This window comes from Dermacentor variabilis, chromosome 11, assembly GCF_050947875.1.
Source record: "Dermacentor variabilis isolate Ectoservices chromosome 11, ASM5094787v1, whole genome shotgun sequence".
Lineage (NCBI taxonomy): Eukaryota > Metazoa > Arthropoda > Arachnida > Ixodida > Ixodidae > Dermacentor > Dermacentor variabilis.
The window spans coordinates 9,812,403-9,840,298 of NC_134578.1; the positions used below are offsets into that span (position 1 = coordinate 9,812,403).

The following is a 27,896-nucleotide window of genomic DNA, read 5'->3' on the forward strand; positions in this document are numbered from 1 at the left end:
CACCACCGGCAGAGAGAACAGAAAGAAAAGTCATGAAAAGGCAGCCCATGCGTAACCGTGAGTGGTATCTCGGCAGGGCCGTACTGGTAAACAAAACAAAATAATGTACGCACACTGTATACAGATTGTCTGCGACCTGGAATAATGTGATATTTCGACAAACATTTTGAGGATGTGTCGCGTCCGACGGGTGCGACATTCTGGTCCACATACATAAAATACCAGAGAAAAAACAACATAGCGCGTCGTGAAGATGGCACGACAAGACAAATGGCGTCGTTGCCGTTTTTTTTTTGTACTTGAAAGGTGGGATGGGGCATTGCCTTTTCAGGCTATTCACAAAAAACATACACTGGATGCAATTTATAAACGGATCTCATGGCTTGCGCCTTTATGTGTCAGTGCAGTATTGCTGCCTTGTTTTACCAAGAAGATGCGACTGCTCGCAGTTCACTCAAATGTCTTGAGGTCTTCCCAAAAACGTTCTTTGAAAGAATCCCTGGCTACAAAAATTGGAAAATATTTTCTCAAGGTTCTCGTTTGGAGCATTCCTTTGGGTGACTACCATTTTAGTTTCATTTTTGCTTTCCAGTCTTTTACTGTCTGCCTTTATTTTTGTGACCTAATATTGGACATGGACAGTTACATTCTCAGCACCTGTCCGAGATGATGAATTTTCGTCGAATATGTGCAACTGAGTTTGACAGAGGCAACTGACCAGACTTGAAATACCCGACTTTACTTTTTACACGAGAAGGGCCTGTGAGAATTGATTTAGCTAGCTTTAAATGCCGCATAGGTATTGTTTAAAACAAAGAAACGAACAAAGCAAACAAACAATCAACAGACAATCGAACAAACTAATAGACATGTGTTAAACGTTTAACGAGTCATAGTCAGCGCAATTCAAACGACTCGCATAAACAGACAGGACGACAAGCGTTTCCCATGCATGTGCTCATCATCAAAGCACCGAGAGCAGCTGTTCTAATAATAATAATAATAATAATAATAATAATAATAATAATAATAATAATAATAATAATAATAATAATAATAATAATAATAATAATAATAATAATAATAATAATAATAATAATAATAATAATAATAATAATAACAACAACAACAATAATAATGAACATACCGTTTCATGTATGTATATGACGAAGGCCTTTTCCAGAGATCTCTGATTACCCTTGTCTTGCGCCAGTTGATAATATATTATGCCTATAAATTTTTTAAATATTATCACGTTACAGCCACTGTAAATAATAAGGCGCTGCTAATGAAGTGACGTAAGAAGTCACCTTTTTAATAGGCGAATTTGTGCCCATAAGAACACGCAGCACTCAGCACGCAACGATAGCGGCTAGCACAATCGTCGGTCTTGAAAATCTGATCGATGTGTGAAACGTCCGTCAAGCTTTGATGTATGATTAGTCGTAGATTCCCGCGCAATCACTGGCTATCGCGTGGGTTCTAGAAGGTGCACGACTTTTCGCATCGCGCGTGCGATCTATTTAGACAAGATTGTTTCATGATGAGAGAGAGAAAGGTTTATAGATACGAAATCCAGAGTGGTCGGCCTGAAGTACATTCATCTAGCGAGCTACTCTGCGTTTAGGGAAGGGGAAGAGGGAAAGAAAGAGGGAAGAAAAAGACACATGATGGGTGACGATGATGAGGAAAAGTATAAAGCACACAGAAGGCTGTTTGGACAGCTTAAAGGCTACAGTCCAGGCCCGTGCTCTTCAAACAAACAAGTAAGGTCCGGATAGCCTTAAAACTCGGTTTAAAGTCTGTCCCAGGGCCTAAAATACCGCCCTCCGACAGAGGTGGCCGGCCGAGGTGCCTAAGGACATTGTTCAACTTTTGACGCTCTTCCACGCACTGAAGGCAGTCACACGGCACGTGACCTATAGTCTCTTTCACACTGCACAGCTCACAGTCTGGAGGCTCGGTGCGACAACATTCGCGCAAGTTCCGATATATGCAAGCGCACCTTGCCCTCCACGTTAACTTTAACATTTGTTAGCAGGAGAAAAACGGTCATCGGAAGAAGTGTACATAATATACACGTGTTAATGCTCCCCTCTTAAAAAGCTTCGTCCCGCTGCTGCAAAAAGAACACAGAATAAAAGAACAAGGTAACAAAGTCATCAATGAATGATAATTTGAGAGTTCATTCGCTCGTAAAATGACTTAAGGCGCACAATATGGCTGACTTAAAGTCAAGAGCGGGGCCGCTGTGATTGCGCAAATGCCATAGGGCACGACCAGATAGTCCAGCGCCCTAATACGTCGTAGTACCTTGCACGGTCCGAAATTTTCGTTGTGAGTTTCTCGCCAAGTCCACGTAGGCGTATTGGTGTCCAACGCTAAACACTGTCACCGGGCAGGCATTCCGCGCAGCGCCGTCGAGAGTATTCGTGACGGTTGTGGATTTCCTGCTGGTTCATGATGCGCACGCGGGCGAGCTGTCGGGATTTTTGGGCGAGCTGGAGACAGGCGGCGACGACGAGGTTGTCTGCGTTGGTCACGCGCGTTAAGTAGGCCATCCGGACACCAATTTCGGTCTGCCGACTGTCGGCGACACTGTTTTTTACCTCCGTGTGGGCGTCTCTGTCAGACTGTGCCGACATCGAGCTCTCCGCCGATTGGTCGGCGTCGGTACAGTGAGACAGAGGCGCCGACACGAAGGAAAAAAACGCTGTCGCCGACACAGTCGGCAGACCGAAATCGGTGTTGGGTCGGCCTAGGGTGAGTGAGCCTTCAGCATGACGTCTAGCGTACTCGCGGTGTTATCTTTGTAAACGAGCTCGAATGGGCGCCCTCTGAGCTGTGATGCTGAGGATATGACAACGCAGAGACAGGGACAGAGTGCAGACGGCGAAAGGATTACGATAACATGACAGCAAAGCAATGATGACAGTGCCACGAAGGCGACGAAATGACGACAGAATGATGACGATGGCGTGTTGGTAAGCGGAAACCGCAATGAAATATACGTACAATACAAAATGGGAAATTATGAAATATAAGAAAAATATCGCCAAAAATAGTAAAAGAGAACTGTCCACTCACGAGGACCTCATGAGTAAAGCAATTTTTGACACGTGGAACCTATTTCCCCCTGTTATTTACATTATGTGCAGTTCCAAGACAGAAAGTCAATGTTTTAAATTCATAATTAGCATGTAGGCGTGGAATCGATACGTTCAATATGTCGGCTGAGGTATGATATAGAATTGTTTTGCTTAAGTTTGCAACATTTTTAAGGGATGTACCTTTATTTACGAGAGCTTATACCAGAACTCGTATTTATATCGTTGAATTGTTAATAATGCAGTTGCCTGCATCCACGAAGAACTAGTTGAGAACAGCATTGAAGTCATCCCTCAAGTTTACGAAGGCAGGCAAGACGAACCCGAAAAAATGCTTATAGTTGAACATGGCCACTCCCTGAACCTAAGAAAGGCTTCTGTGCTAGCTAAGAATCTTCTGCTTCGAGACATAACTGAAGAAGGCGTTCACGACAAATATGTAAGTAAATTTCGCTCAATTTCACTTTTCTTTACTTGTTTTCTGCCTTTGTGTTTTAATTGAGTGCTAATCATTGACTCTGTAAGAACAACTAAATGATGTAAGCACTGAAGCGTTCATTTCAGATATTTATAAATAAATCTAGCGCTTTGTGCCATCGTTTGATTCCACTTTGACGTAGCTTAGTTCTCTCTTTCAAATTGCGCGTTGTCGTAAACATTCGTAGACTTTTGTACACTATATGCAGTTAGCTTTTTCCTTCAATCCAATGAACTAGGTGCTTAGGGTTAAAGGAGTGACTAACGGACATACAGTACAGCTGAATATGTGTAGTTGTGATAGCTGAAACAAAACTGAGTCATTGTGACACAACTCACTCCAGTGCCACCCTGATGAGCAAGCAAGGTACACCAGTCTGTGAAGCTCGGTTATAAGGCTTAATCGCCTTTCTACATTAAAAATAATTGTTTTCAACGAGTTCTCAGCCATATCTGGGGCCACTAAGAACGCGAGTAAAGCAAAGGCCCTCGTCACGCACGATCGTTAACACGTTCATAATGCATTTTACCCCTTTAACTAACATCTTTAACTTTTTCTCCCCTTAGAACAGCATCTGTCTGCAACCAGCTGTCAAAATCTCACTAAACATCACCGGAGATCTTTTAGAGTGTGATGATGCTTCACTTGCAACTGTACTTCTGTTCATGCCATCATGTCACGTGCGCTTTCAAGATTACGTACGCTTTGTCTGGGTCGTTTCTAAAATAAAAAAAAACATAGTTCAAGCACCACCACTCCACACCACTCGCACCACCACTTGCTACCTTTCTCAAGCCCGAGCTTGAGAAAGGTCTCGAGTGTTGAATATAAATAAATAAATAAATAAATAAATAAATAAATAAATAAATAAATAAATAAATAAATAAATACTGCGGAAGATGCCATTTCGAAAAATGTGTTATTTGACCTACACTGGGTCGTACTATCATCTTCTGAAAAGGGCGTATCCATTAGTTAAGAAGTGGTGCTTGTTGCGTTGGATCTGTTATATTTTTATGCGCACGGCTAATCCAGTACTCTGGCTCGTGGTGATCGTCAGGAAGAAGAAACGAACTCCCATAAGAGTAACACAGTGGTGGAGGGCGGGAAAGCATCGGTGTAAGGCACAGTTAAAAAGACACCTAAAGTGGTGATTACTCGTGCGCGTCATGTAACGGCGACTTATTTGTGCCACTGTCACAGCTATCGCACTACGTACGTCAGAGTGGGTCGCGGGTATGGTACTTCGGTGTCGTTATAGCGGTGCGGTCTTCGTGTATGAATTGTGTGGCGTGCTTGCACGGGAATGAAACGATTTCATTCAAGGCAAAAATGTGTGTTATTGTGTGTGCGCGTGCGTGCGTGCGTGTGTTGCAAAGAATGGCTCATGAAAAAGCGCACCTCGTGAATCTTTTTTTCACGAAAGGTTGATGGCGCCCTCTATGAAGCGAATTTATACGAAGATACAAGCAAGCAAGCTTCGTTGCTCATTGAACCTCTACCAGGAGGAGATTACCATATTGTGAGTGAGATCGCTGGCATTGACGAATTGATAAATACTTGTACGGGACAAATTGTTCGGTTGTGCCAGTTTCACTTTATGCAAACATTTTTATACAGGTTGGCCTACTGAATTATACCCACCGAATAGAACCTCTAGCACCAATGGACAGATCTGGCAGAACCGTACACAGGGTGTCGCAGCTTGCTAGCAACAATGGGACATGCGATGCCATTGGCGTAGTTGGTGAGGATCCCACTGTGCGGTAGTATACGTTGCATGGGTGTTTACTATGTGCGCATAAACGAGTCACTTCGTACGCAACCCTTGTAATCTGGAGTTTCATACCAGGCGTATTGCCACGCAAACAACACCATAGACCATCAAAGAAGTATATATATATATATATATATATATATATATATATATATATATATATATATATATATATATATATATATATATATATACAGACTGATTTTATACCATCTATATTAATCTACCACTAGGCGAATTTCTGTGATAATAAATTAAGGGTGCTTGGAAAGAAGTAATATTTCCCGCCGAGCTGACGACAGGGCGGTCGACATGTCTAAGACGTATAGCCATATGTACGCTGATCTAATAGACGTGTCGGTGGCATGACGTAACATAAACTGAGCCTATCACAGATATGATGAAATTATTGACCTGATCGATCTAGAGGACCAGCGTCTGAGTATAAACTGAGCCGTTACCGGAGACAGTATAATGCGCGGTCGTTTGGATCACGCAGTTCGCGAGTCTACGCAAGAAGTGGCGCCTTGCAGGGCAGACAGGTATTCGCCATTAAGGCCGTGCGTACAAAAACGGTAGAGACCCAGTTAAATGCGAATCAAACAGTGCCAAAAGTGAATCGATTCGAATCAAATATCGTAAACCTTTTCGAATAATGAACATGCCCTTCTCAACATCGGTCTTGTCATCCTAACACATTTACAGTGTTAGCAAGTTTCTGTCATTAAACTTCATGTTATGAAGCATTGCTCATTAAAAGCACAAGTGGAGCATTAGGAGTAAACAAGCGGCCTATTAGCCAAGTTAGGACTCATTCGTGAGTCCGAATGTTGGCGGTTTAGCCTGAACAGGCTGGCTCCCTGAGTGACACGAAATATTACACTTTAGCTTTCAATTCGGGTGGGTCACAGGTAGTATTCACGTAAATAGGAAATAGTTGTATAAATAGCTTATGATAACAACAGATTATTTTGGGAACAAAGCTGCAGGAAGTGACTAAGCCCAGATGAAATGGGGGCTACCAGATCCTTTTTGAAGGCTTTTTCTAAATATCAAATTTTTTGTTTTGTCTAGGAGGCCGGCTTTATGAGGAGGCCTACTCTGGCACAGGTACGTAACGAGGAAACCTATTCTTAGGAAACACAAAGCAAAAGGAAAAGAGAACTATCGACAACTGTTGCTTTTATTACAGAAGCCAGAACTCTGTCTAAAGGCTTTGCTATAGAATTGTACCTCATGACTGACTACGTGCACACAAGGCCATTTGGAAAACGAGATAAACAGAGAGTTCGGTATGCAGCAGCACTCATGCACTCGGCAAGTATTGATGCGTCATTACACGGAATCGATAAAGAGGTGCGCTTGAGATGTTCACCCGAAAGAGAGAGAGAAAGAGAAAGCAAGGAGAGGAAACGGTGAGAGAGGTTGACTATAGGAGCGTCCGTTTTGCTATCCTGCGCCTGCGATAAGGCAAAAGATAGGTTTACTTCGATCTGCTTCTGTATTTTTTTGTTACAAACCGAAGAAAGGAGGCAAACTGTGTTACACCACCAAACACCCCGGCCTTCTAGTAAAAAAAAAAAAAGAAAGAAAGAGAGAAAGAAATCAAGGCGAATAGGTCTCTTGCAGCGGTGCTGCTTGCATCAATTCAAAAATACATTTATTGACTGCAGTGCAGTGTACAAGCCCCCCCATGCAAGGCAAAGTGTCATAAACTACGAACGAGAGCTGGAAATAAATGAAACATCAAGCAAAAAACACGCAGGCAAGCCATTAATTCTTGATGGCTAATGGTACACTGCGCAAGCAAAGGACAGAAATAACACGAAGGGAACGAGGGCATGGTGCCGTCTTCCTGTCTTGCGTCCTCGTTACCCTCGTATTTCTTCTGTCAATTGTTAGCGTAGTGCGCTATTCGGCATCATGACTGACCTGTTACAACTTGCCCAATTTACAACCCCGCTACGACGAACCACATTAAAGCTAAAGCTCTTAATTACAATGCCATGAAGACACTTCTTAAAACGGTGTAGAGTGTAGTTTTTATGTGCGAGTTGTGTATTTTAAGTGCGAGCTTTTATATGCCGTACCACGTCTGTGGTCTGTACGGTTGACGATATGTGTACCAAAAGCTGTAGGCAACGTGCACGACTATGTACTTTTGTTCAAACACTATTTTCTGTTTATTACATAAAAAATATTGTACGAATAATTAGCTTCGTTTTATACGTATGCCGTACGTCCGATTGGTACTGTTTGGATACATGTCTACCATTCTTACTAGAACTTGTCTTCAACTACATGTAACACCCGTGGCTGCAGACTATAAATGAGCCAATGGTTAGTAGCAGCACAAGTGGTTTCAAAAACTAATAGGTCATACTGCATGCAAGAGTAAACGAGGGTGTAATGTAGCTGCATTTTTACTAAATGTGATGTGGAATTTTTGAACTTGTTCATTATAACTACCGTATATGCTATTTTTGTGCGTAAATACTAAATGTGTTGAAACCACAATCAATGTTCGTCGTGAACTAGTAAAATGTCATTGCATTTTCTTGAACGAGCGAAATGTCGAAATGAAAGGCTGGAACTGCCATTAGCAGACTTGTTCTTGGCTATGAATTTAACATTCTTTTTTTTTTGCGACATTAATTCTGCCTCATCCTCAGCAAGAAGACTAAAAAAGATATTTCTGAGTTTTACGTGCCAAAACAAAAATCTAATTATAAGGCACGCCATAGTGTTTGACTGCGGATTAAGCTTGTTCACATGTGGTTCTTTAACACCCCCCTAAGTCTATGTACATGAGCATTTTCTGGCAATCAGCATTCTTAGCATTAGCACTAGATAAGCATTCTTCATGCACTTTTCTCTGTCCATCTGTTGGTCCGTCTGTTATTTTTTCTCGCTTTATTACGTCATTTTGCCATAAGGTAATTTCCTTGCGCAGGTAAGTCTTCGAATGCAGCAGCTTGATCCGCCTGGCAGCATAATTATAACGGCGATCCAAGCATCATTTACCGTAAGTAAAAAAGATCTGGATCTCCCATAATTGACAGTAGACGTAAGCATGAAATGGCTACGGGCAAAGCAGATTGATTGGAGAGGATACTACAGCCACAATCTTAAAATGGGTGTGGTGCATGTTCGCAACTGCACACCCCACCAGCGCACCACAGTGCAACATTCCATACCGTGCATTGGTCCATGTGGACGAATAGTTTCCCGTCTCTGACAGAACCTCATTCCAAGTCTTGTTACGGCAAAACAGCCATTCGTGGAGCGCCGCACGCTGCCGGCGCGCCGGACACTCCGCGGAACTCCCGGACCGGTGGCGTTGAAAAGAGCACTAAGCGACAAAAGAAGGCAATCAAGTGTATAATGCACCGTATCGGCCTTTTGAACGACGCAATTGGAAATGACAAATAAAACTTCGGCGTACTAGAAATTGCAGCTTGAGTGATATTGTGAAGAAAAATTAGGGAAAACTCGGAAGCAATATTTTTTGTAATTTGTTCGGGAAGTAACTGCCGTATGTAATGTGGTCGTGTCTGGTTGCCTGGATGATCTTGCTTTGTTCTCGCAACTTGCCCTGACGATGTCGTTTGAGTGCCCCCATAACGGCTCTGGTTTTTGGCTGAAGGTCACTTGAAGGTCACCAACGACGGGAGCTAAAAACATTCCATGCAAAAAACGGGGGGAGGGGGCCATGCTCCGCGTCTGAGCAAATTTTTCTTTTCAGATGAGGGAACCCTACGTGCAGTTGCTTGCAAAAGACCTCATTGGCTCGAATACATCGAAGTTGCTACAACAGCATATTCAGAGTAGCCAAGCAATGCTGCAGTCGGACATAGTGTTTATGCTGACGGGGTAAGTGGATACTTTTCACTGTACCTTGCATAACACAGTCTGACAGCGCGTGCAGCCTGGAAGCTGAAGTTAGGCTGCTGCTGCCGCAGAAGCATTGCGGCGTGCTTGCGCATGTATAAAAACACATGTACAAAGCCTAATGTTCGAGTGTGCTTAGCAGACTATCACGTTCGTCGCTTTTCAGAAAATTACGAGTCATTATCTTTCAGCATATTTGACATTTTCTGCGAGCTACGTGCCCTCATAGTCTGGGGTGTTTCCAGAAAAGATGAAAATGAGTAGGGTAACTGTACTTTTTATAGGATGCAATAGAAACGACGTGTCAAATTACAGACCCATGTCAATCATTCCAGTATTTTCCAAAGGATTAGAAAAGATTATTATTTTCGCTTATCAAATTTTTTCGACAGACAAAACCTTCTATCTACTGCTCTGTTCGGCTTTCGTAAAGGCAGGTCAACAGAAACTGCTTTGCTCACACTCAAGGAACATGTACTAAAAACATACAAAGAAATCTCTTCACATTGGCACTATTCATTGATTTCAGTAAGACATTCGATTGCATAAATCATAAAATTTTGCTATGGAAGTTGTCACAGAATCGGCACTACAGCTACTTCTTTAGCATTATTTGAGTCTTATTTTACTAATCGAAAACAATCAGTGTGCATAAAACACGAGAAGTAAAGTTGGGTTCCTTTACTAAATGGCGTGCCACAAGGGAGCGTACTAGGTCCTATGCTTTTTAACCTCTACATTAATGACATTATTAATATTGATACAACTGTAAAATTTGTCGTGTACCTTGATGATACTAATATTCTCATTTCTGGTCCGAATTCACCAGAATTAATGGAAAAATGTAACTATCTACTCACTAAGCTATCTGAATGGTCAGTCGCTAATTGCCTAAAAATAAACCCTACGAAAACTAAAGCAATGTTATGTCGGGCAAAAAATAAGAATATTACTAGTAATTAAACTTTAGTGTGTGCTGGTAAAGAACTGCAAATTGTGGATGAACATAAAATATTAGGCGTCACTTTTTCTTCGCACCTTACTTGGGATAAACATATTGAAAATATCTGCACAAAAATGTCTGCTATCACAGGCGTTCTGTCTCGGTGTCGGCGTCTTCTTCCAACCACAGCAAAACTGAACATTTATTATGTCTTATTATTTCCACATTTAAATTACTGTGTGTAGTCGCCCACACATTAGTGTGGGCGACTACAGGAAAGACAAATATTACGAAAATCCTTTCTTTGCAAAAGAAAATGATTCGGCACATTGACAACATGGGTTATCTGGAAACAACGCGGGCTGCGTTCTTAAAGAATAAAATTATAAAAATAGAATATTTCTACACTTTTCGCCTTCTATAATTCATTTTATTTCTCAAATACTGCCTTCAAAAACTTCCTAGTGTCTAGTGCATCTTTGGCACCAAGATTCAATTCTTCCAATACAAGAAATAGTGATACGTAGTATGGTTCCGTGGTTTCGTAATAAATATAGCCTACAGTTATTAAAACATAATCTACCACATATTTAAAATAAATATAAAGGTACATATACTTCTTCATCCAAGGAACTGCGAATGCATTTTGTAAACATGTGATCAGCGATTGTTTATCGTTCTTCAGAGACAACTGTACGTGTTACTGATTTTGTAATCCAAACACATGTGTTTCTATCTTCTGGTGTATCGAATGTTTCTTCATTTTTTAGTCTGTATTATCTCGTCTCTATATCAGAGCGAATTGCATTAGCTCTGTTAGTAACCCTTACACACATACTTCCATTTTTCTGATCTATCAAATATGTTTTTTCTCTTAGTCTCTATATTATTTTCAGTCTTGTTATCGTGCATTTATGTAAATAATTTACTCTGAGTGTCTAACGATGTTACGATGTTGATGCAACCATCATGTATGTCTTGTAACGGACCATCGGCCCAGTCAAGCTGTTTTCCAACAGCTTTTAGCCTTTGATATCCACCAGTGTAATTCTGGAAATAAATTGAATTGAATTGAATTGAATTTATACGGTGTCACTCTTTGACAAATCGCTTCGGCTTTATCTAACTGCTTACCTTTAGCTTGCCGTAGCCTGGCACACAACTTGACCAGCTCCTTTTCTGCCTGAAATCTGACATAATATGTCCAAAAGTATGCACTAAATAAACTGTGTGACAATTTAAGACAAATAAACGGGATTTTCTTTTCACGTTTGCAGGCGAGATATGATTAGCGTTGTTAATGGCAACAAAAGTTCTTCATTGGCAGGTAAGCATGACTAGAATACATTGAATACGTGGGTACGGAGCAGATCTTGGTTATATATAGTTCAGTATAGTATGTTGTTAGCGGGTTGGGTGCAGAATAGGTGGACCGGATGAGCACCGTCCTGTAACCATAATGGTGTTATTCCATTTGAATGGGCAACCGAGAAAGCCATACCAGTATTCAAATCGGTAACAAAAAACAAAGAAAAGCCTATTAAGCTTCCGCCGTATTTTTTTAACAAGTGCGCTCTGCGAAATCGTGGAAACATGTCATATGTTCTCAATTCGTCAAATGTGATTAAAATTATTTTTTTCATCCATCACAGCATGGCTTTCGCAAAGGTCTGTCCTGCGAAGTGCAAATCACCATCTTCACGCATGACCTACAGTCCAATCTCGATGGCGACCTTCAAACCGAATAAATAGAATAAGACAATTCTAGCCAGCTGCTCCCAGTCTGTCGTTATAGGTGATCACTGGTCAAACATCTAATTCCCTTCGGGTAGCATAAGGTGTTCCACAAGGTTTTGTTCGTTGTCCTCTTCTTCTGCTAATTTGTATCGACGATTTAGCGCTGGATTTATCTTGTTCCATTTGTATATTCGCGGGCAATTGTGTAATCTACCTTACTGTCAGTGATGTTTCTGACAACTTCACCCTTCAATCAGATTTTAATCATGTAGAGGAATAGAGCTAACATTTGAAATCTAGAGTTTGACGAAAGCTCGTCTGGTCGGGATTGCTCATAGTGAAGGGTAAAACGGACGCCGAGCCAAAACATTAAAAGAAAAGGAAGCAAAGACGTTTCGGATCCCATACGGCGGCCTCGGTATGGGAGCCGAAACGTCTTGGTTTCCTTTTCTTTTAATGTTTTTGGTCGGCGTCCCCCTTTTGCCTTTGACTAAGGGTGAACATTTGTTAGTCGTCGCCACAGTCCTCTTACATTTTCTTATTCAATTGCTAGCGTGCACGGGAAACTAGTAAGCCTGTTTAAATATCTCAGTGTTATCTTCTATATTGACTTGTCTTGGTGTGCACAGGTTAGTACCGTCACTTCATCAGCTAACCAAATGCTTGGGTTCCAAAAAGGTCATTTACGGCATGCACCACCACACGTAAAAAGAACACAGACCGCCGGATTCACCGCAAGTATATTCTAGATTCATAATATAAGTGTTACGTCATTTAAAGCAAGGTTTAACCTCCTATCTCTGTCCCATCGCCATCGCATTACTAGTCTGGCGCTGTTCCATAATATTTACTAACCATCGCTTCATGGCGCGCCTCACATCTCAGCCCCGTCACACATACGCAATCACATGGACCATCACTTTCAAATTGTCCGTCCACATACGTGGCCATAATTTGATTCAATAAAGAATGAGACTGATGCTCTGAAATCTTGAGTTATGAAAATTATTCATCGGTGCTTTCATTTCCTTCTAGATGCATCTCAATGGGTAAAATGTACGCATCGCGCCGTTTCTATCAGGCATAGATAACATGAGTGAAGTCATCCTCTTCCAGCTTTTTAAAAATCCGCTTCAATGTGTTAACTACGGCTGGTTCCATGTCTTGTTCCATGTCAAAGAAATGCCCTATTTTAGTGTTCCCGCAGCACCACAGCAATCCCCTTACCCGTTTTACAGTCCATATGTGGACTCTCCGGCTCCTTTATGTATCTCACGGTAAAAAGAGATTAATAATTTGACAGCATACAACGTTCAACACGCGAACCCTTTCGAGTGGAGCTAACTTAGCACGACTCTTTGAGGAGTTACCAGAGATTGCGTGGGATATTATTGGCCTTAGTGAGGTTAGAAGAACTCGCGAGGCTTATGCAGTGCTGACTAATGGCCACGTCCTCTGCTATAGAGGGCTGCCAGGTAAGAGGCAATACAGGTACATAGGATTTATAATCCATAAGGACATAACGGGCAACGTTGGTGAATTCTACAGCATTAATGAGAGGGTAGCAGTAGGCGAAATAAAGCTTAATAGCAGGTATAGAATAAAGGTAGTACAAACCTACGCTCCAGCCTCTAGTCACGACGATGAAAAAACAGAACAGTTTTATGAAGACGTTGAATTAGACATGAGAAAAGTGCAAACTCAGTATACTGTAGTCATGGGTCAATTCAATGCAAAAGTGGGAAAAAAGCAGGTTGGTGAACAAGCAATTCGCAACTATGGCATCGATTCTAGTAACACTAGAGGAGAGATGTTGGTAGAATTCGCGGGAAGTAATCAGCTCCCAATAATAAATACCTTCTTGAAGAAGGGTAGCAACAGGAAGTGAAGCTGTAAAAAACCCTAATGGAGAAACAAGAAATTAAATAGATTTCGTACTCTCTGCCGATCCCAGCATATTGCAGGAAGCGAAATTGTTAGGTAGGGTAAAGGGCAGTGATCACAGCTTAGTGATGTCTAGGATTTCCCTCAATATGAAGAGAGAAAGCGTAAAATTAACCAAGAACAGGCCAACCTAGACGTCGTAAAGTTAAAAGCAGGCCAATTCAGGCTGGTGCTTTCAAAGAAATATGCAGCTTTAAAGCAGAGAGATGAAGATGACGTAGAGCTAATGAATGGAACCGTAACTAGGCTGATTTCAGAAGCAGCAATTGAAGTGGGTAGTGAGACACCAAGGCACCTATTAGGTAAGCTCTCCCAAGCAACAAAGGACCTAAGAAAAAAGGACAAAGCATGAAAGTGCCCAATTGAAGAGACCAGATAGAATTCGCCGAACAGTCAAAACTAATCAACAAGAAGAAAATAAGGGACATTCGAAATAACAACGTTAGAAACATTGAGGAATCAGTAAAAAATTGGACGCAGCCTGAAAAGAGTGAGAAGGAAACTGGGCATCGGACAAACCAAGATGTATGCACTGAAACATAGACAGGGTAATATCATCAGCAATCTCGAAGATGTAGTAAAAGCAGCGGAAGAATTCTATACTGACTTGTACAGTACCCAGAGGAGCCACGCTACCTTCATTTGAAGTTGTAATGAACAGGATACAGATGCTCCTTTTATAACTAGTGATGAAATTAGAAGGGCCTTGCAAGACATCACCCTGGGAAAAGCGTCAAGAAAAGGTGAAATAAAAGTCGATTTAATCAAAGACGGAGGAGATATTATAGTTGAAAAGCTTGCCGCCCTTTATGTGCAATGCTTCACGACTTCAAGTGTACCAGAGAACTGGAAGAATGTCAACGTTATACTAATCCACACACGGCAGATGTTAAAGAACTGAGAAATGATAGGCCCATTAGCTTGTTTTCAGTTTTGTATAAATATTCACAAAGATAATTTCCAATAGAAAAAGTGCAACACTTTAGTCAACCACGAGATAAGGCTGGCTTCAGGATGGGATATTCTACAATAGATCCGTCCATGCCATCCATCAGGTAATCGAGAAATCTGCAGAGTACAATCAACCTTTCTATATGGCTTTCATAGATTACGGAAAGGCATTAGATTCAGTAGAGATACCAGCAGTTATAGAGGCATTGCGTAATCAAGGAGCACAGGAGACATACCAGAACATATTTTCCCTTTATTAATCTTGGGAAATATCTACAAAGATTCCATAGCTACCTTCGTTCTCCCCAAATAGAAAGTTACCTATCAAGACAGGGGCCAGGTAAGGAGACACAATCTCTCCAATGCTATTCACGGCATGCTTGGAAGAAGTATTCAAGCTGTTAAATTGAAGCATAACTGCGAGTCGGCCTAGTTGGAACATATTCAGCGCTCGTCCTTGTGTTGCCCCTATTCTTCGTCCCTGTTTGTTTGCGCACAAAAAGTATAAATATGAACTGTTAAATTGGTAAAGCTTATGAGTGAGGATCAATGGCGAATATCTGAGCAACGTTCGGTTAGCAGGTGACATTGTCCTGTTCAGCTACACTGGGGAAGAATCACAGCAAATGATTGAGGAGCTTAGCAGAGAAAGTATAAGAGTAGGGTTGAAGATTAATATGCAGAAAACAAAAACAATGTTCAATAGCCTGGCAAAGGAAGAAGAGTTCAGGATCGCCAGTCAGCCTCTGGAGTATGTAAAGGGAGGACGTTTATCTAGGTCACATACTCACAAGGGACCCTGATCATGAGAAGGAAATTTACAGAAGAATAAAAATGTGTTGCAGTGCATACGGCAAGCGTTGCCATATCCTGACGGGAAGCTTACCACTATCATTGAAAAGAACGGTATACAATCATTGCATTCTACCAGTGCTAACATACAGTACAGGAACTTCGACGTTATCAAAGAAATTTGGGAAGAGGTAAGGACCGGGCAAAAAGTGATGGAACGAAAAATGTTAGGCATAACGTTAAGAGACAGGAACAGAGTGGTGTGGATCAGAGCAAACGAGGATAGCCGATATTCTAATTGGCATTAAGATAAATAAATGGAGCTGGGCAGGTCATGTAAGGCATAGGATGGATAACCGGTGGGCTAATGGGGTTAGAAAATGGGTGCCAAGAGAAGAGAAGGACGGCAAAAACTAGGTGGGTCATCGAAATTAGGAAATTCGTGGGCGCAACTTGGAATCAGTTGGCGCTAGACAAGGGTAATTGGAGATCGCAGGAAGATGCCTTCGTCCTGCGGTAGACATAAAAATACTTTAGGCTGATAATGGTGTAGTTAAGACATTATAGGCGATATTGACGTAGGTGCCAAGAAATGGAGGGGCTAATGTTACGTAGGCCGGGAAGAAACTGCGGGACGCGTGCATTTCCCTTACTGGAAAGATAAAGGTGCTAAAGAATAATTTCCACAAGATTTCAGAGTTCAGCCTCAGTTTATTGAACAACCCTCATAGATATGTAAAAGGTCGGTACAACAGAAAAATCACAACAGGTCTAGTACATTCGTATGTAATGGGATATTGATACCCATAATAAACTATATTATATTGTAACACATGCAAGTACTGAGGTGATACACAAGGAAACCACATCACTGAAGTTTCGTAAGCTTTAAACTTACGAAACCATATTATAAACTTACGAAACTTAATTAAAAATATTAATTAGGACGTGGTTCGATTGCTTGGTTGTACTACTGATATTATTGAAAACGTAAAATTAGTTATTGGGTCATTCATCGTGAACTCGTCGGGGGTCCATATTTGGCGCATTGCTCTCTTCATTTGAAGCACGCGGTATTTTACGATCTCTTCTTATGAATAATTTCATATGCTGTGGGCCAGGTAAAGAAAAAAGGGTGTTGCACTTGTGAATAAAATTTATACGAAAACGTGATGAGAAACTGTATTTATGCAAGATCAATACTCCCACCGCCAGAACCTTAGATTCATCGACAAAAAGGAAAAGAAAAAAGAAAGGAAGAAAAAGGCGTCATTCTTCTACCGGGTAGTTAGCCAGTCCTGCGGGACTAATTTCTAGCCATGTGTCGCTAATTCCTCGCCTCAAAAGGAGGCAACAAGTTCATTGGAAGGCGGAGTCTTGCAGTTGTAGGTGGACAAGCGAAGATAGATACTAGTGCGACAACAAGTTTGACCAGGGGCTTCGACTTACTCCGCCAAATAATTCCTCGACTAACATATTACGGTGCTTCAGGAACGTGTTTCCATGTCTATGCGCAGGTTTGGCATACACGGGTTACGCATGCAAGAGTCACAAGGTCGGACTCGCAGAGGACAAGCCGGAAATGTTTTCGGGAGTGCAGTACGTCGCTCACGAGATCGGTCATCTGTGAGTCACCCCGGAATTAACTATAATGGGATGGTATAAATGACGTGCATCAAACGACGAAGTTATTTAAAACAGGTATCGTGGTTTTCTGCATGGACTGCAGTAGGGCAGAAGCCTTGGCCGATCGGTGTAGTATGGCTTAATGTTTTGAGTACTTGCGCTCAGACGAAGGACACAGAAAGAAAGTGGCACACATAATGCGCTGCACGGAACATCGGTTATTCTATATGGAACGTCGCTGCTTGTATTTAAATCTCGTACGTTTTGAAAGGGAGAGAACAATATATTTAAATGATGGCTCTAGGCATATTTGGGCATGTGGTTAAAATGAAAGGGAGCTGAGTTCGGCTGGCTATGGAAGCTCCGCACGCTAAGCTCCAGAGAGAGTTGAGTGTATCTGACGTTACGGCGTGGTGGACCCAGTCCTTAAACGATGTCACCTCCTTGGCCCGTTGCACATTCCGGAATGTCTTGAGTCCTTGACACTGCTTCACGAGGTGATGGACCTTCCTCGAGCATGCAAAATGGTTCGCTTGCGGAGGTGACTGCCAGTGGTGGAAGTTCCACTTAGTGTATTAGATATATGGAACTACGGTTAAATAATGTGGCGTGGCATTTATGCATATATATATATATATATATATATATATATATATTTGCAGAGGGAGGTCAGACATAAAGTAGATGCGTGCACCATGACAAACACATTAAAGTGCAAAAGGTAGCGAAATATCAAACACCCCAAAAAAGCAAGAAAATGCAAACTTGCTGTTAGCATACAGGGAAAATTACAGCAGACAATAGTATCTCATTAGTCTAACAAAGCCTAAAAAGAATCTCTCGATCTTTCTTCGACCACTGAAAATTGCAGCATTCTGGTGCAGTCTCTACCGCAACTGTGTTGTTTTCCAGAAGAAAGAGATTCTGAACCACTCTGTGTGAAAAAATATCTTGCGATAATTACCAGATATCAGTAGATACAGGTATTCGGAAAGGTTCTCAACGTATTTACCTTCCGCACATATCTTCCACACATCTGTACCTATATACGTAACACTGTCACATACATTCCTATGAAACCGCGTATATTAAGAACACTTTGTCCTGAAATATTGGTAGTATTTATGAAATGCCGAAATGTTTTGGCAAATGGTATACGCAGCCAGTTAGCGAGTAGTTTCACCTTGGAAGAAAAAAAAATCTATCCGCGATTGTGAGCTACTTGTTGTGAAGGTTGAGAAAATAAACTCAGCGCACAAATACAGTGATATTCTCCCCCTCGAATTTGTTGGCCGATGTCACTAACCTGCAGCTGCAGGGAACATCTCTAGCGTATTGTTCTTAAATTCTTTGCAAAGTTTGTTTAGAGCTATGGTACACTTCATCCAGTTCTACATGAATTTTGGAGCTGTTTTTCTACTGTGTGCAATTTCCGTAGACGCTGCATGATCATACTCAAAGTAAAAATGAACAGTCCCAATGTGACGGAATATTTATGGATTCATCAAAGGTGTTTGACTATGCTTCCCGTAAAAAAGAAAAATGCTGGCTTCAGCATGAACCGCCGGTAGCTGACTGGATTGGTAGTTATATGTCAGAGCTTTAGCAGGTGATGCAATGCGCTAATCATATTTCTGATATTCTGAACCAAGACACAATTTCTACGAATTAGCAAGAATTGAATAATTAACGTCTTAATTACCTACTTTGCTACGGTGAGTTTTCTAGGTGTACTCCCTTCGAATAAATTTCCAGGATGACCCAAGTTCGGAGGTATGCACCCTGAAACTCGCCGTAAACTTGCATTGTTCCACTTTTATTTTTAACAAAGCGATCTTTCATGCGCTCAAGCGAAAAAGTAGCAGGAACGTCCCTGTGTTTCGCCCCGTACTTTGGGAAATAATATCTCGAAACTGATGTCATCCTTGAAATTCATTTCAAGTGGATACGTCTTGGAAACTCACCCGCTGCAGTTCGCCAATTGCATACGTGCCTATATTAATTATTTAAGAAAATGAGAAAATTTTGTCAATTTCTTGAATATCTTTTTCAAATTCTTGCGATAGTAATGTCCACCTCTTCGAGTTATCCACCTAAAGAGCAGTGCTATCTGCCACAGACGACTTCTAAATATTCCGCAAAGCTTAAAAAATGATCGCGCTGAATACTGGTCGCGTGCATACATTAAACTTTCAGTTCGTAGACGGTTGCGCATCGTCCGTGGTTGCGCAGAGAGATCGCGAACGTATTTCAACTCGCCCGGTTCTCGCTACCAGTGCTTACATTTGAAGATAAGTAGTAGAATAGCAGAACTCTGGATTGAAGAAATATTCCTCCCGTAGGCTAGGTTCACCACACGACGGGCGTGGCAGTTCGAGGAACTGCAGCGCCACAGACGGTTACTTGATGAGCCCAACAGGGGGAGGAGCACGCTCCTTCTCGTTCTCAAAGTGCAGCAAGGACGCAATTAGTACGTTTCTGCGGTAAGTGACCTCAGAGCCGTTTCGGTATACCGCCTGCTTTCTTTTTAGTCCGAGCAGATCTTTTTAGCAATTACCCGTGCTTGTGCCGTCGGCTGCTCCAAGAGAAAGCACTTGCCTGAAGGAGAAATCCAAGTGTCTAGGCAGCTTATTAAAAAGTCATTATTTAAATAATTCACTTATTCACCTTATGGCAGGTGTTGTAACCTGGAAATCGAGTGGTTCTAGATAGTGCTGCAAAACGCGGACATGAGAAGGAACGAGCGAACGAAGACAAGCGCTATCAAGAATTAATTTCCTATCCCGTACTTGGAGAAACACACACACACACACACACACACACACACACACACACACACACACACACACACACACACACACACACGCACGCACACACATGTGCACAGCGATATGAACCTCGATGTACGTATACATGACGGCATGAAAACTTTTTCCCTCATTGGGTTAGGGGTTTTACACAAGGTACTTTGGAGCTGAAAAAGCGGGTGTGTGGCAGGAAACACAAAGGTCAGTTTGTCGGACGCTATGCAGGGGTGGTCTATCGTATCCCGCTGTTTTGCGGTAAATGCTACATAGGCCAAACTGGAAGATGCATCAATGAGCGCTTAAGAGGAGCACGGAAACAAGGTACAAAGTGTATCAGGTGTCGGTTTTCTTGCGTCTCATTGCAAAACGTGGGCATGTCGCCCTCTTTTAAAAGACACCGCTATTACAGACAGGGATAAGCGCAATATAGTGTGCAAGATTAATAATACAAACTGCGCAAATCCTCTCGGCCGCTGATTAATGCATCAGCAAACGGTCACCATCATTGCCCGCGAAAGAACTGGATTATTTTCGCATGCCATGAAAGCTGACCGCATTTGCAATGTATCATTTAGGTTTCCTTGGTGTTTTCTTGGCGTACCGGTTTTTATGCCGTCATGTATGCATCTTCGAGGTTGACATCGCTGTACAAGGGATATTTTTTTGCGTGTGCTTAAGTATACGACCAATCCCGCAAATACAATATCGTTGTCGATAGTTAGCGCTTCTCTTCGTCTATTCGTTTCTTCTTGAGACCGTGTTTTGCTGCAATATTCAGACACCATTCAATGAGGACCGACCAACGAGCCTGCGTCGCCACCCTCGCGGGTAATCGAAGCTGAGCAGAAATGATTTCACGTCTACTCGGCAGAAATTGCAAATCTCTGTAGCACCGCTTCCGGCATATTTGTCCTTAAAATGTTCTACTAAATACACTGCCGCTCCAGGTGAGAGTTTCCTAACAGTGTCCCTTTTGAAGCGTCGGACAATCTTAACTGGAACGTCGCTGCATTCTTCACGCAGACCATGGAGACGCTTGATATCTTGAAAGTGGCGGAAGCATCAAGATAAGCGGGATTCAATTTCGCATTTGAAAGATGTGTCTTAAAGGGAACAAATCAGCGATTAGTGAAGCTTTTTTTATTAGCCACCTTGACATTGCTATTTCCGACGCATGCCTGCTGTTTCCATTAACATACTTGAACCGACACCGCCTACTATTGTCTGAACAGGGGAAACACAGAAAAAGAAACAATACGAAATGTTCCGGTGTATACGACATCTTGCAAGCGAAATAAAGCTCTTTGAATATCAATTTTTGCGAAGGACGAATTCATTGTTTGCCCTTCGTTTCGAATGTTATTATGAATTTGGAACTTCCACTCTGGAGGTCGTCCAATACATAACGTAGCCTCGCTTTTTAACTATACACAGATTAAATGGTTCTGCGTGCCTGAAAACTAATACAAATCCTGAAGTCGTTGTATTGCCTAGCAAAAATACGAAACTGCCGGGAGAGCTGTTGAACGGAGCAGAATTCTGCAAGAAGTATTTCTCCACATATAAGAACGTCGCCTACGTTAAGGTAAGACATACTATTTGCCTCGATAGTCATTTCGTCGTCACGGCATTCGTAGCACAACTTTTCTTAGATTAACCGCTTCGAGCACGTACGTTTCTCTTTTTAAATGTTAAGACCTCTTCTCTTTTGCCTGCAGCTTGATTCTGACCTTCGTAGATGCAGGTTACGATGTCAGTTGGGACCCCGAATTCAGACATTTAAGGACGCACTCGACGGGACTCCTTGCGACAGTACTCGCCCGGAAATGGTAACAAGCTCTTTTTACAGCCAAACTGCGCATAGCTACCCTCCTGCGGTAGTCGGTGTCCGCCCGTTTTCGCATAGCGTCGACACGAAAAAAAGTTTTCGTCTCCAGTTTCTCTTGAATGCTCTGTAGCTCTCAATCTAGTGCAGGTATCTTGAAAAGACATTATGCTGTAATTGGCCGCTAGGACGGCTCTATCATTACGGCGAGTTTCATTTACTTGTCATAATTAGTTAGTTCCCAGCGAAGTTGTAAACGTTACAGAATTCCCATCTGCTGTCAGTACATGGCCATCTACGGAGGGAGTCTGGTAACAGAAAACGGCTGTAACTCGTGTTTTATCGAAATTATCCAGAAACGATCAATCGCACTCAAGTTGGCCGGCAAGACGACTCGATCATTACGCCGAGTTTCATCTACTTTTCATAATTACGTAGATCACAGTGAAGTTGTAAATATTGGGGAATTCCCGTCTGCCATGCGGTGGTACTCGCACACGTCACTACTTCATAAAAGAATAATAAATCACTCCACGATGTGTTCGGTGTCTGTGGCCTTCAATAATAATAATAATAATAATAATAATAATAATAATAATAATAATAATAATAATAATAATAATAATAATAATAATAATAATAATAATAATAATAATAATAATAATAATAATGTTTTGTTAGTTTAATCATATGCAGTATAAGAGCAGTTCAAGAAAAAAATTGAAAGCTAGCTCTTTAGCAAGTGCCATATCCTTAACTGCTACTTTTATAATTACATAGCACCATCATAATCATCTCAGCTGCAGTCTAAACTTAACTACATAAAAAACATGGGCACCTCGGCCTTTCTCGCCAAAAAAACCCTATTCTACGCTGGCTCCGCCCACCCAAGTTCGGCCTATTTCCCAGGCTCATCTATTTGAGATTCAATTTATGTTGCTAGTGGCAGTGTGTCTGTGCATTTCTTTAAAACCCTGTTGTTTTACTAAACCGGCAGTCATCTTCCTTACATGCGTACCCACGTCCAAAATGATCGATCTCGTTTAATCTTAGCTGCAATACAGAAAACCCCAACGAGTTCCCTGTTGCATTTTCTTCACTTATTTTTAAATCGCTACACCTTTAAATCTGCTTTCCACTGCGTTTCGCGTTGTCCTCGGAATTCCAACGAAGTGCCACATCCTTGCCTTCCAAACACACAAACTTAAAAGCGGGGACGTTGCGCTGTTTGCTCGCCATAGCGACAAAAGAGGGAGAGAAACGAAGTCCGAGACAGACGCGATATGAGCGATTAATAACAACTGCTTTTGTTTATAGCGTCGCGCAATAGATGGGTTCCGTAGAATTAGAATAAGTTCCACGGAAGTTATTAATCGGAACTTGTTTACGGGGAACCTACATGTAGCCTATTTGCCGCGCGACGCGATAAACAAAACCAGTTTTCAGCGCTTGAGTGTTGTCTGTCTTAGTCTCAGTTTGTTTCCGCACTAACACAAAAGGTTAAGGGAAAATAAGACATCCACCTAATCGTAGCAATTGCTACAAAGGAAACCCATACGTGCTCATCGAAAGGAAAGCCTCACAATTGAAGAAAAATTTGTCCTGGTCCGGGACTCGAACCCGGGACCACCGCCTTTCCGGGGCCGCCGCTCTACCATCTGAGTTAACCACGCGGCTAGCAGATAGCAGGACGAAGTCGAATCTGTCAACAACTCGAAGAGAAGGTAAGGATTTCACGTAATAGTTCTGCGGAAACCCGCAGAACTACTACGAGAATTGCTACGATTAGGTGGATGTCTCATTTTCCCTTAATCAATTCTCTCCACCTTGCGGGTTTCCGCAGAACTATTACATGTAACACAAAAGGTTTGTATTGCTTTGCCAGCGTCCAAAGAAGCTCAAAAGAATTTGCCGCGTTGTTCATGCATAAATACTTATTAGGGAGTTTTAGAACAGGGGCCCCAATAGTTTGCGGCCCCAAACAGCTTTGCGGGTGTTAGCGTTGGGGCACGCAGGAGTGAAGAGTTTTAGAATAGGGATTTGCGTTTGCGGATATCGTCTTGCGCTGACAGCGCCACTACGGCGTCAAAGGAAAGCTATTAGAAATAATTAAATAAAATATACCATTTAATGATAGGAATAGATTTTGACTTGCGTGTATTCGCATTTAATTACAATTTAGAGGTTATTCTGTATGCAGCAAACGATTAGTTGCGTTTAGTTTTCAGCAAACCAACTTTACGCGCCTTCACGAGCCAAGCTTAGCCGTGTTAGGCCTACGAGCCATAAAATCCACAATCGAATTTGGAATCAGCGGCGCCTAGTGAATCAATCTTCATAACGCACGCTAGTTGAGAGAAAGCGATGATCGCAGTCACTACTCCTAGCTTACGAACTTCACGCGTTACCACGAATCGAACCCAGTTTTGTGCTAGGTTAGAGCCGTCGCTTCGATGGGTGCCGCCATGTTTGCTGACGCAAAGCTTTTGGGGCCGCAATTTGGGCTCCCGGTACCCGCCGTGGTTGCTCAGTGGCTATGGTGTTGGGCTGCTGAGCACGAGGTCGCGGGATCGAATCCCGGCCACGGCGGCCGCATTTCGATGGGGGCGAAATGCGAAAACACCCGTGTGCTTAGATTTAGGTGCACGTTAAAGAACCCCAGGTGGTCAAAATTTCCGGAGTCCTCCACTACGGCGTGCCTCATAATCAGAAAGTGGTTTTGGCACGTAAAACCCCAAATATTATTATTATGGGCTCCCGCTAAATCGGTGAAATAGCGTTCCCAACTCAAAACCCAAACGCAGTTTGCGTGTGGCGCATGCGCAGTGGCTTCGACGCTATTTCTTTGGGGCCCCAAATCGTTTGGGGCCCCTATTCTAAATATCTATTGAATAGAAAGAAGAAAAAGCGAAAGATAGGCCCTAATCATAGACGTTTGTATAGCTTTGTCATGGTTGCTTTAGTTACTTTTCTTGCGTTTGTGCTTTCTATTTTGCATGCTTGTCTACCCCTCTCTCCGTTCGGCACACTTACACATTACGACCAAACGTAATAAATTGTAAATTTTGGTGTACACTCTGTGCCATCTAGTTTGCTTGACAGTGGACGCTTGTCTGTTCCTTGAGTTTGCCCTACATTATGCGCTGTGACTTGTTTTATCTATAATGCGCACTAACCTGCCCACGTTAGCTCTGTTTCTATTTTCACTTTTTCAGAAATGCAAGGAAGGTGTCTGCAAGCAATGGTGATAGATGACTGCCTCAAGTGGAGTAATTGTGGTGCTATAGTAAAGGTCCACACCCTGTCTGGTGATCAAAACATATTAAGAATATACGGGCTAACGGAATATATAACAGTTGACCTTTCTCCTTATAGGTACGGAGTTGAGCAGTACGGTGAATAAAAGGGACGCTTATCAGGGCTGTAGTAAAAGAGCTACGGAGGAAACTTCATTTATTTTGTAACGACCTCGTAACAAAAAAAAGTAAACAAATGTCGAAAATAATAGGAACAAAGCACTCTAATAAACGTTATTGCTAAAGTAAATGCTGTTGCAATTTTCTCTTTTTAATTGTTTATTTATTTATTTATTTCGCTGAAGCAATAACTTGCTTGTGTCGGTTATAGCCTTTTGGCGCATGGAGTTTGCAGACGTCACTGTGGTGCATTCAATTGCAACGTTAGGCTGAGAAGGAAGTAGGGTGCCTTCTCTAGTAGCCTGAATATTTGTCACATGTTTACTACGTGGCTCACATTTTCAGTGACATCTATGTATACGTCGACATCCGCATAACTAAGACCAGAACGTAAGTGTGTAAAGTTAAACCTAAGCTCTTGTACTTTGCATGCTCAATTCCTACTGTTTTATTTGTACTACGATAATGGTAAAATACAGTAGTTCAGAAATTGTCAAACTATTCACCGATCATTAAGCATGCCCTTTTAAATACGCAGAGACTCTAACTCATATTTTCTCTCGTTTGCGAAAGGTTGTGTCAAGTGAAAGTGTGATAGGAAAGTGAAGTAAAAGCTACGCAATGAAGATAAACACTTCAAGGTTATTGGATGTCGTATTGCAAGGCATACGAGTGATTAAATCAGCACCTGCTGAACAACTGCACTTGTCACAATAGTTCTATGGATAATTTCTCTATACGAGCATTCCCAAGAAAAAGATTTAGAAATGTTTAAAAATTTACTCGCTATCCCGGCCCTTCAAAAGTGGATATCCAGCGAAGGTGTTGAAAACTACCACGACAATTGTTGAGGGGGTTATGGAATGTTTCATTGCTTCATAGTAATGGTATTAATGGTAATGTTTTACAGCACACCGTCACCCATAGTGGTCCTGCATCAACAATGAAATCAGATGCTAGTCTAGATATTTTATATACGAAATGCTAAGTACGTCACTCCCCACGTCGCAAGCTGCCGTCGCCGCGGCAGCTTTCGCGACAGTACTTTTACTGGGAAACGCATGCGGGTAGCGCTAGGTGCTTGGCATTGTTTTGAGAGAGAGAGAGAGCAAATGATAAAAGGAAAGGTAGGGAGGTTAACCAGGACTGAACCCGGTTGGCTACCCTACACTGGGGAAAGAGAAAAAGGGACGGAAAGATTAAAAGAAGAAGAGAAAGTCTACTGGGTATATCGTTCGGTCACTCAGTTCGGATCACAGACGCTCACTCAATCCAGTGGCCTTCAAGTATCGTAGCAGAGCTTTTGTGGCCTTTTGTAGCTGCGATATGCGAGGCCATGGTCCCAAGATCTTCTTCAAGGTGAACGGTGGCATTGTTTTTAGCAGCGCCTTATTGTCAGTTATGTAGTTTGGGTGCTTGTTTTGTGCTTGTTCTTTATTAAAACGTACGCTGTTCTGTACGTTGTATGCATTCTACCAAAGAATGTATGCCCTGTTCGTTCCACCTTGATAAGTGCTTGAAGCCTCAGCCTTACCGCGGTACGAGCCACTGCGCCTGGCCCTGCACTGCCACCAGGATCGGCCCACATGTTTGCTAATGGGCGCGGACACTAAAAATAGTGACCAACTATAGGCGAACAGCGTCGCTGTAACAATAGGTAGAGAGGTTAGCGTATTGCGACACGCTAACCAGGTAAGCTGGTGAGGGATGAAAGAAAGAGAACGAAGAAAAGAACCGACAACAATGACGACAAAAAAAGCCCGCAAGCACGAATGCCCTAGATATGTATTTATCGTACTTTAACGGCCCAATAAAGAAAATTTGGTAAGGGGCTAACATAGTGACAGAAAATACAGTGAAGGGAAATAAACAGGCCTATACATACATACAGGCACGACAGCACTACATACTTGCATACATACACATAAACCTACAGCGGTAGCTTAGGGGCTATGGTTGAGACCTGCACTTCGATAGGGATGAAATGTAAAATCATTCGTGTAATTGGATTTAGGTGCACGTCACAGAACCCCAGGTGCTCAAAATTACTTAGGAGTCCCTTACGGTGTGCCTCATAATCGGATCGCGGCTTTGGCAATTAAAAGCCTAAAATTTTTATTCCATCCGCATACACTAACGCAAAAGTTATTTACAGAGTTTCGATGAGGCTTGTATCCCGCGGGAATACCTGTATCGTGTCTCCAGTGATGTTCTTTTGCTCCTTCTCGTTGTTTTTCTTCTTTTTTTGGCAGTAGAGAGATGTGTGCTATAATGTTCTAAAATTTGACCTGTTCCTACGCTATTCGAATACGACACCGGGAAAGGGTAACTGACAAATGTTACCTCGGCAAGTGCGAAACCTTTAGTCTCTTTCAGACCTCGGTATAGTGTGCGTCACTCTACTTGATTTCAGACATGCGCTGTGAATTTGCAAATTATTACTAGAGGTCTACTTACGTACGACACTAACTGGCCTACATGCCTCGCTTTTTGTACGACATCAGAAACAGTCAATGTCTAGTTGCTCCTCCTGTGACAGTTCATACGTTTTTGTCGAGCAATTTCTCATGAAATTCCCGTAATATCATCAACAGCGAGTCCG

The 27,896-nt window shown here is 42.1% G+C and overlaps 1 protein-coding gene across 3 annotated transcripts; it reads left to right on the forward strand.

Annotated features, from left to right (window-relative positions):
* The first annotated feature begins 387 nt into the window (after window positions 1–387).
* Window positions 388–25,408, forward strand: LOC142564979 (venom metalloproteinase antarease TserMP_A-like). 3 transcript variants are annotated; one of them, XM_075676213.1, is made up of 15 exons: window positions 388–557; window positions 3,353–3,546; window positions 5,012–5,107; window positions 5,206–5,332; window positions 6,437–6,472; window positions 6,555–6,679; window positions 8,316–8,387; window positions 9,108–9,235; window positions 11,474–11,523; window positions 17,138–17,246; window positions 19,589–19,729; window positions 21,488–21,638; window positions 21,772–21,882; window positions 25,094–25,170; window positions 25,254–25,408. In XM_075676213.1, exons 1-14 carry the CDS (start codon window positions 434–436, stop codon window positions 25,124–25,126), a joined length of 1,497 nt encoding a protein of 498 aa, XP_075532328.1. In that variant the 5' UTR covers window positions 388–433; the 3' UTR covers window positions 25,127–25,170; window positions 25,254–25,408. The 3 variants fall into 3 exon arrangements, with proteins under 3 accessions (XP_075532328.1, XP_075532327.1, XP_075532329.1); XM_075676212.1 differs by having other exon boundaries at window positions 25,094–25,408; XM_075676214.1 differs by lacking the exon at window positions 19,589–19,729 and having other exon boundaries at window positions 25,094–25,408.
* Window positions 25,409–27,896: the final 2,488 nt, after the last annotated feature.

Coding starts and splice junctions, on each gene's coding strand:
- LOC142564979 (XM_075676212.1), top strand. CDS start 434: ATGCGACTGCTCGCAGTTCACTCAAATGTCTTGAGGTCTTCCCAAAAA. Junction 3,547..5,011: donor AAGGCGTTCACGACAAATAT/GTAAGTAAATTT, acceptor TTTTCACGAAAG/GTTGATGGCGCCCTCTATGA. Junction 11,524..17,137: donor CAAAAGTTCTTCATTGGCAG/GTAAGCATGACT, acceptor GTCTATGCGCAG/GTTTGGCATACACGGGTTAC.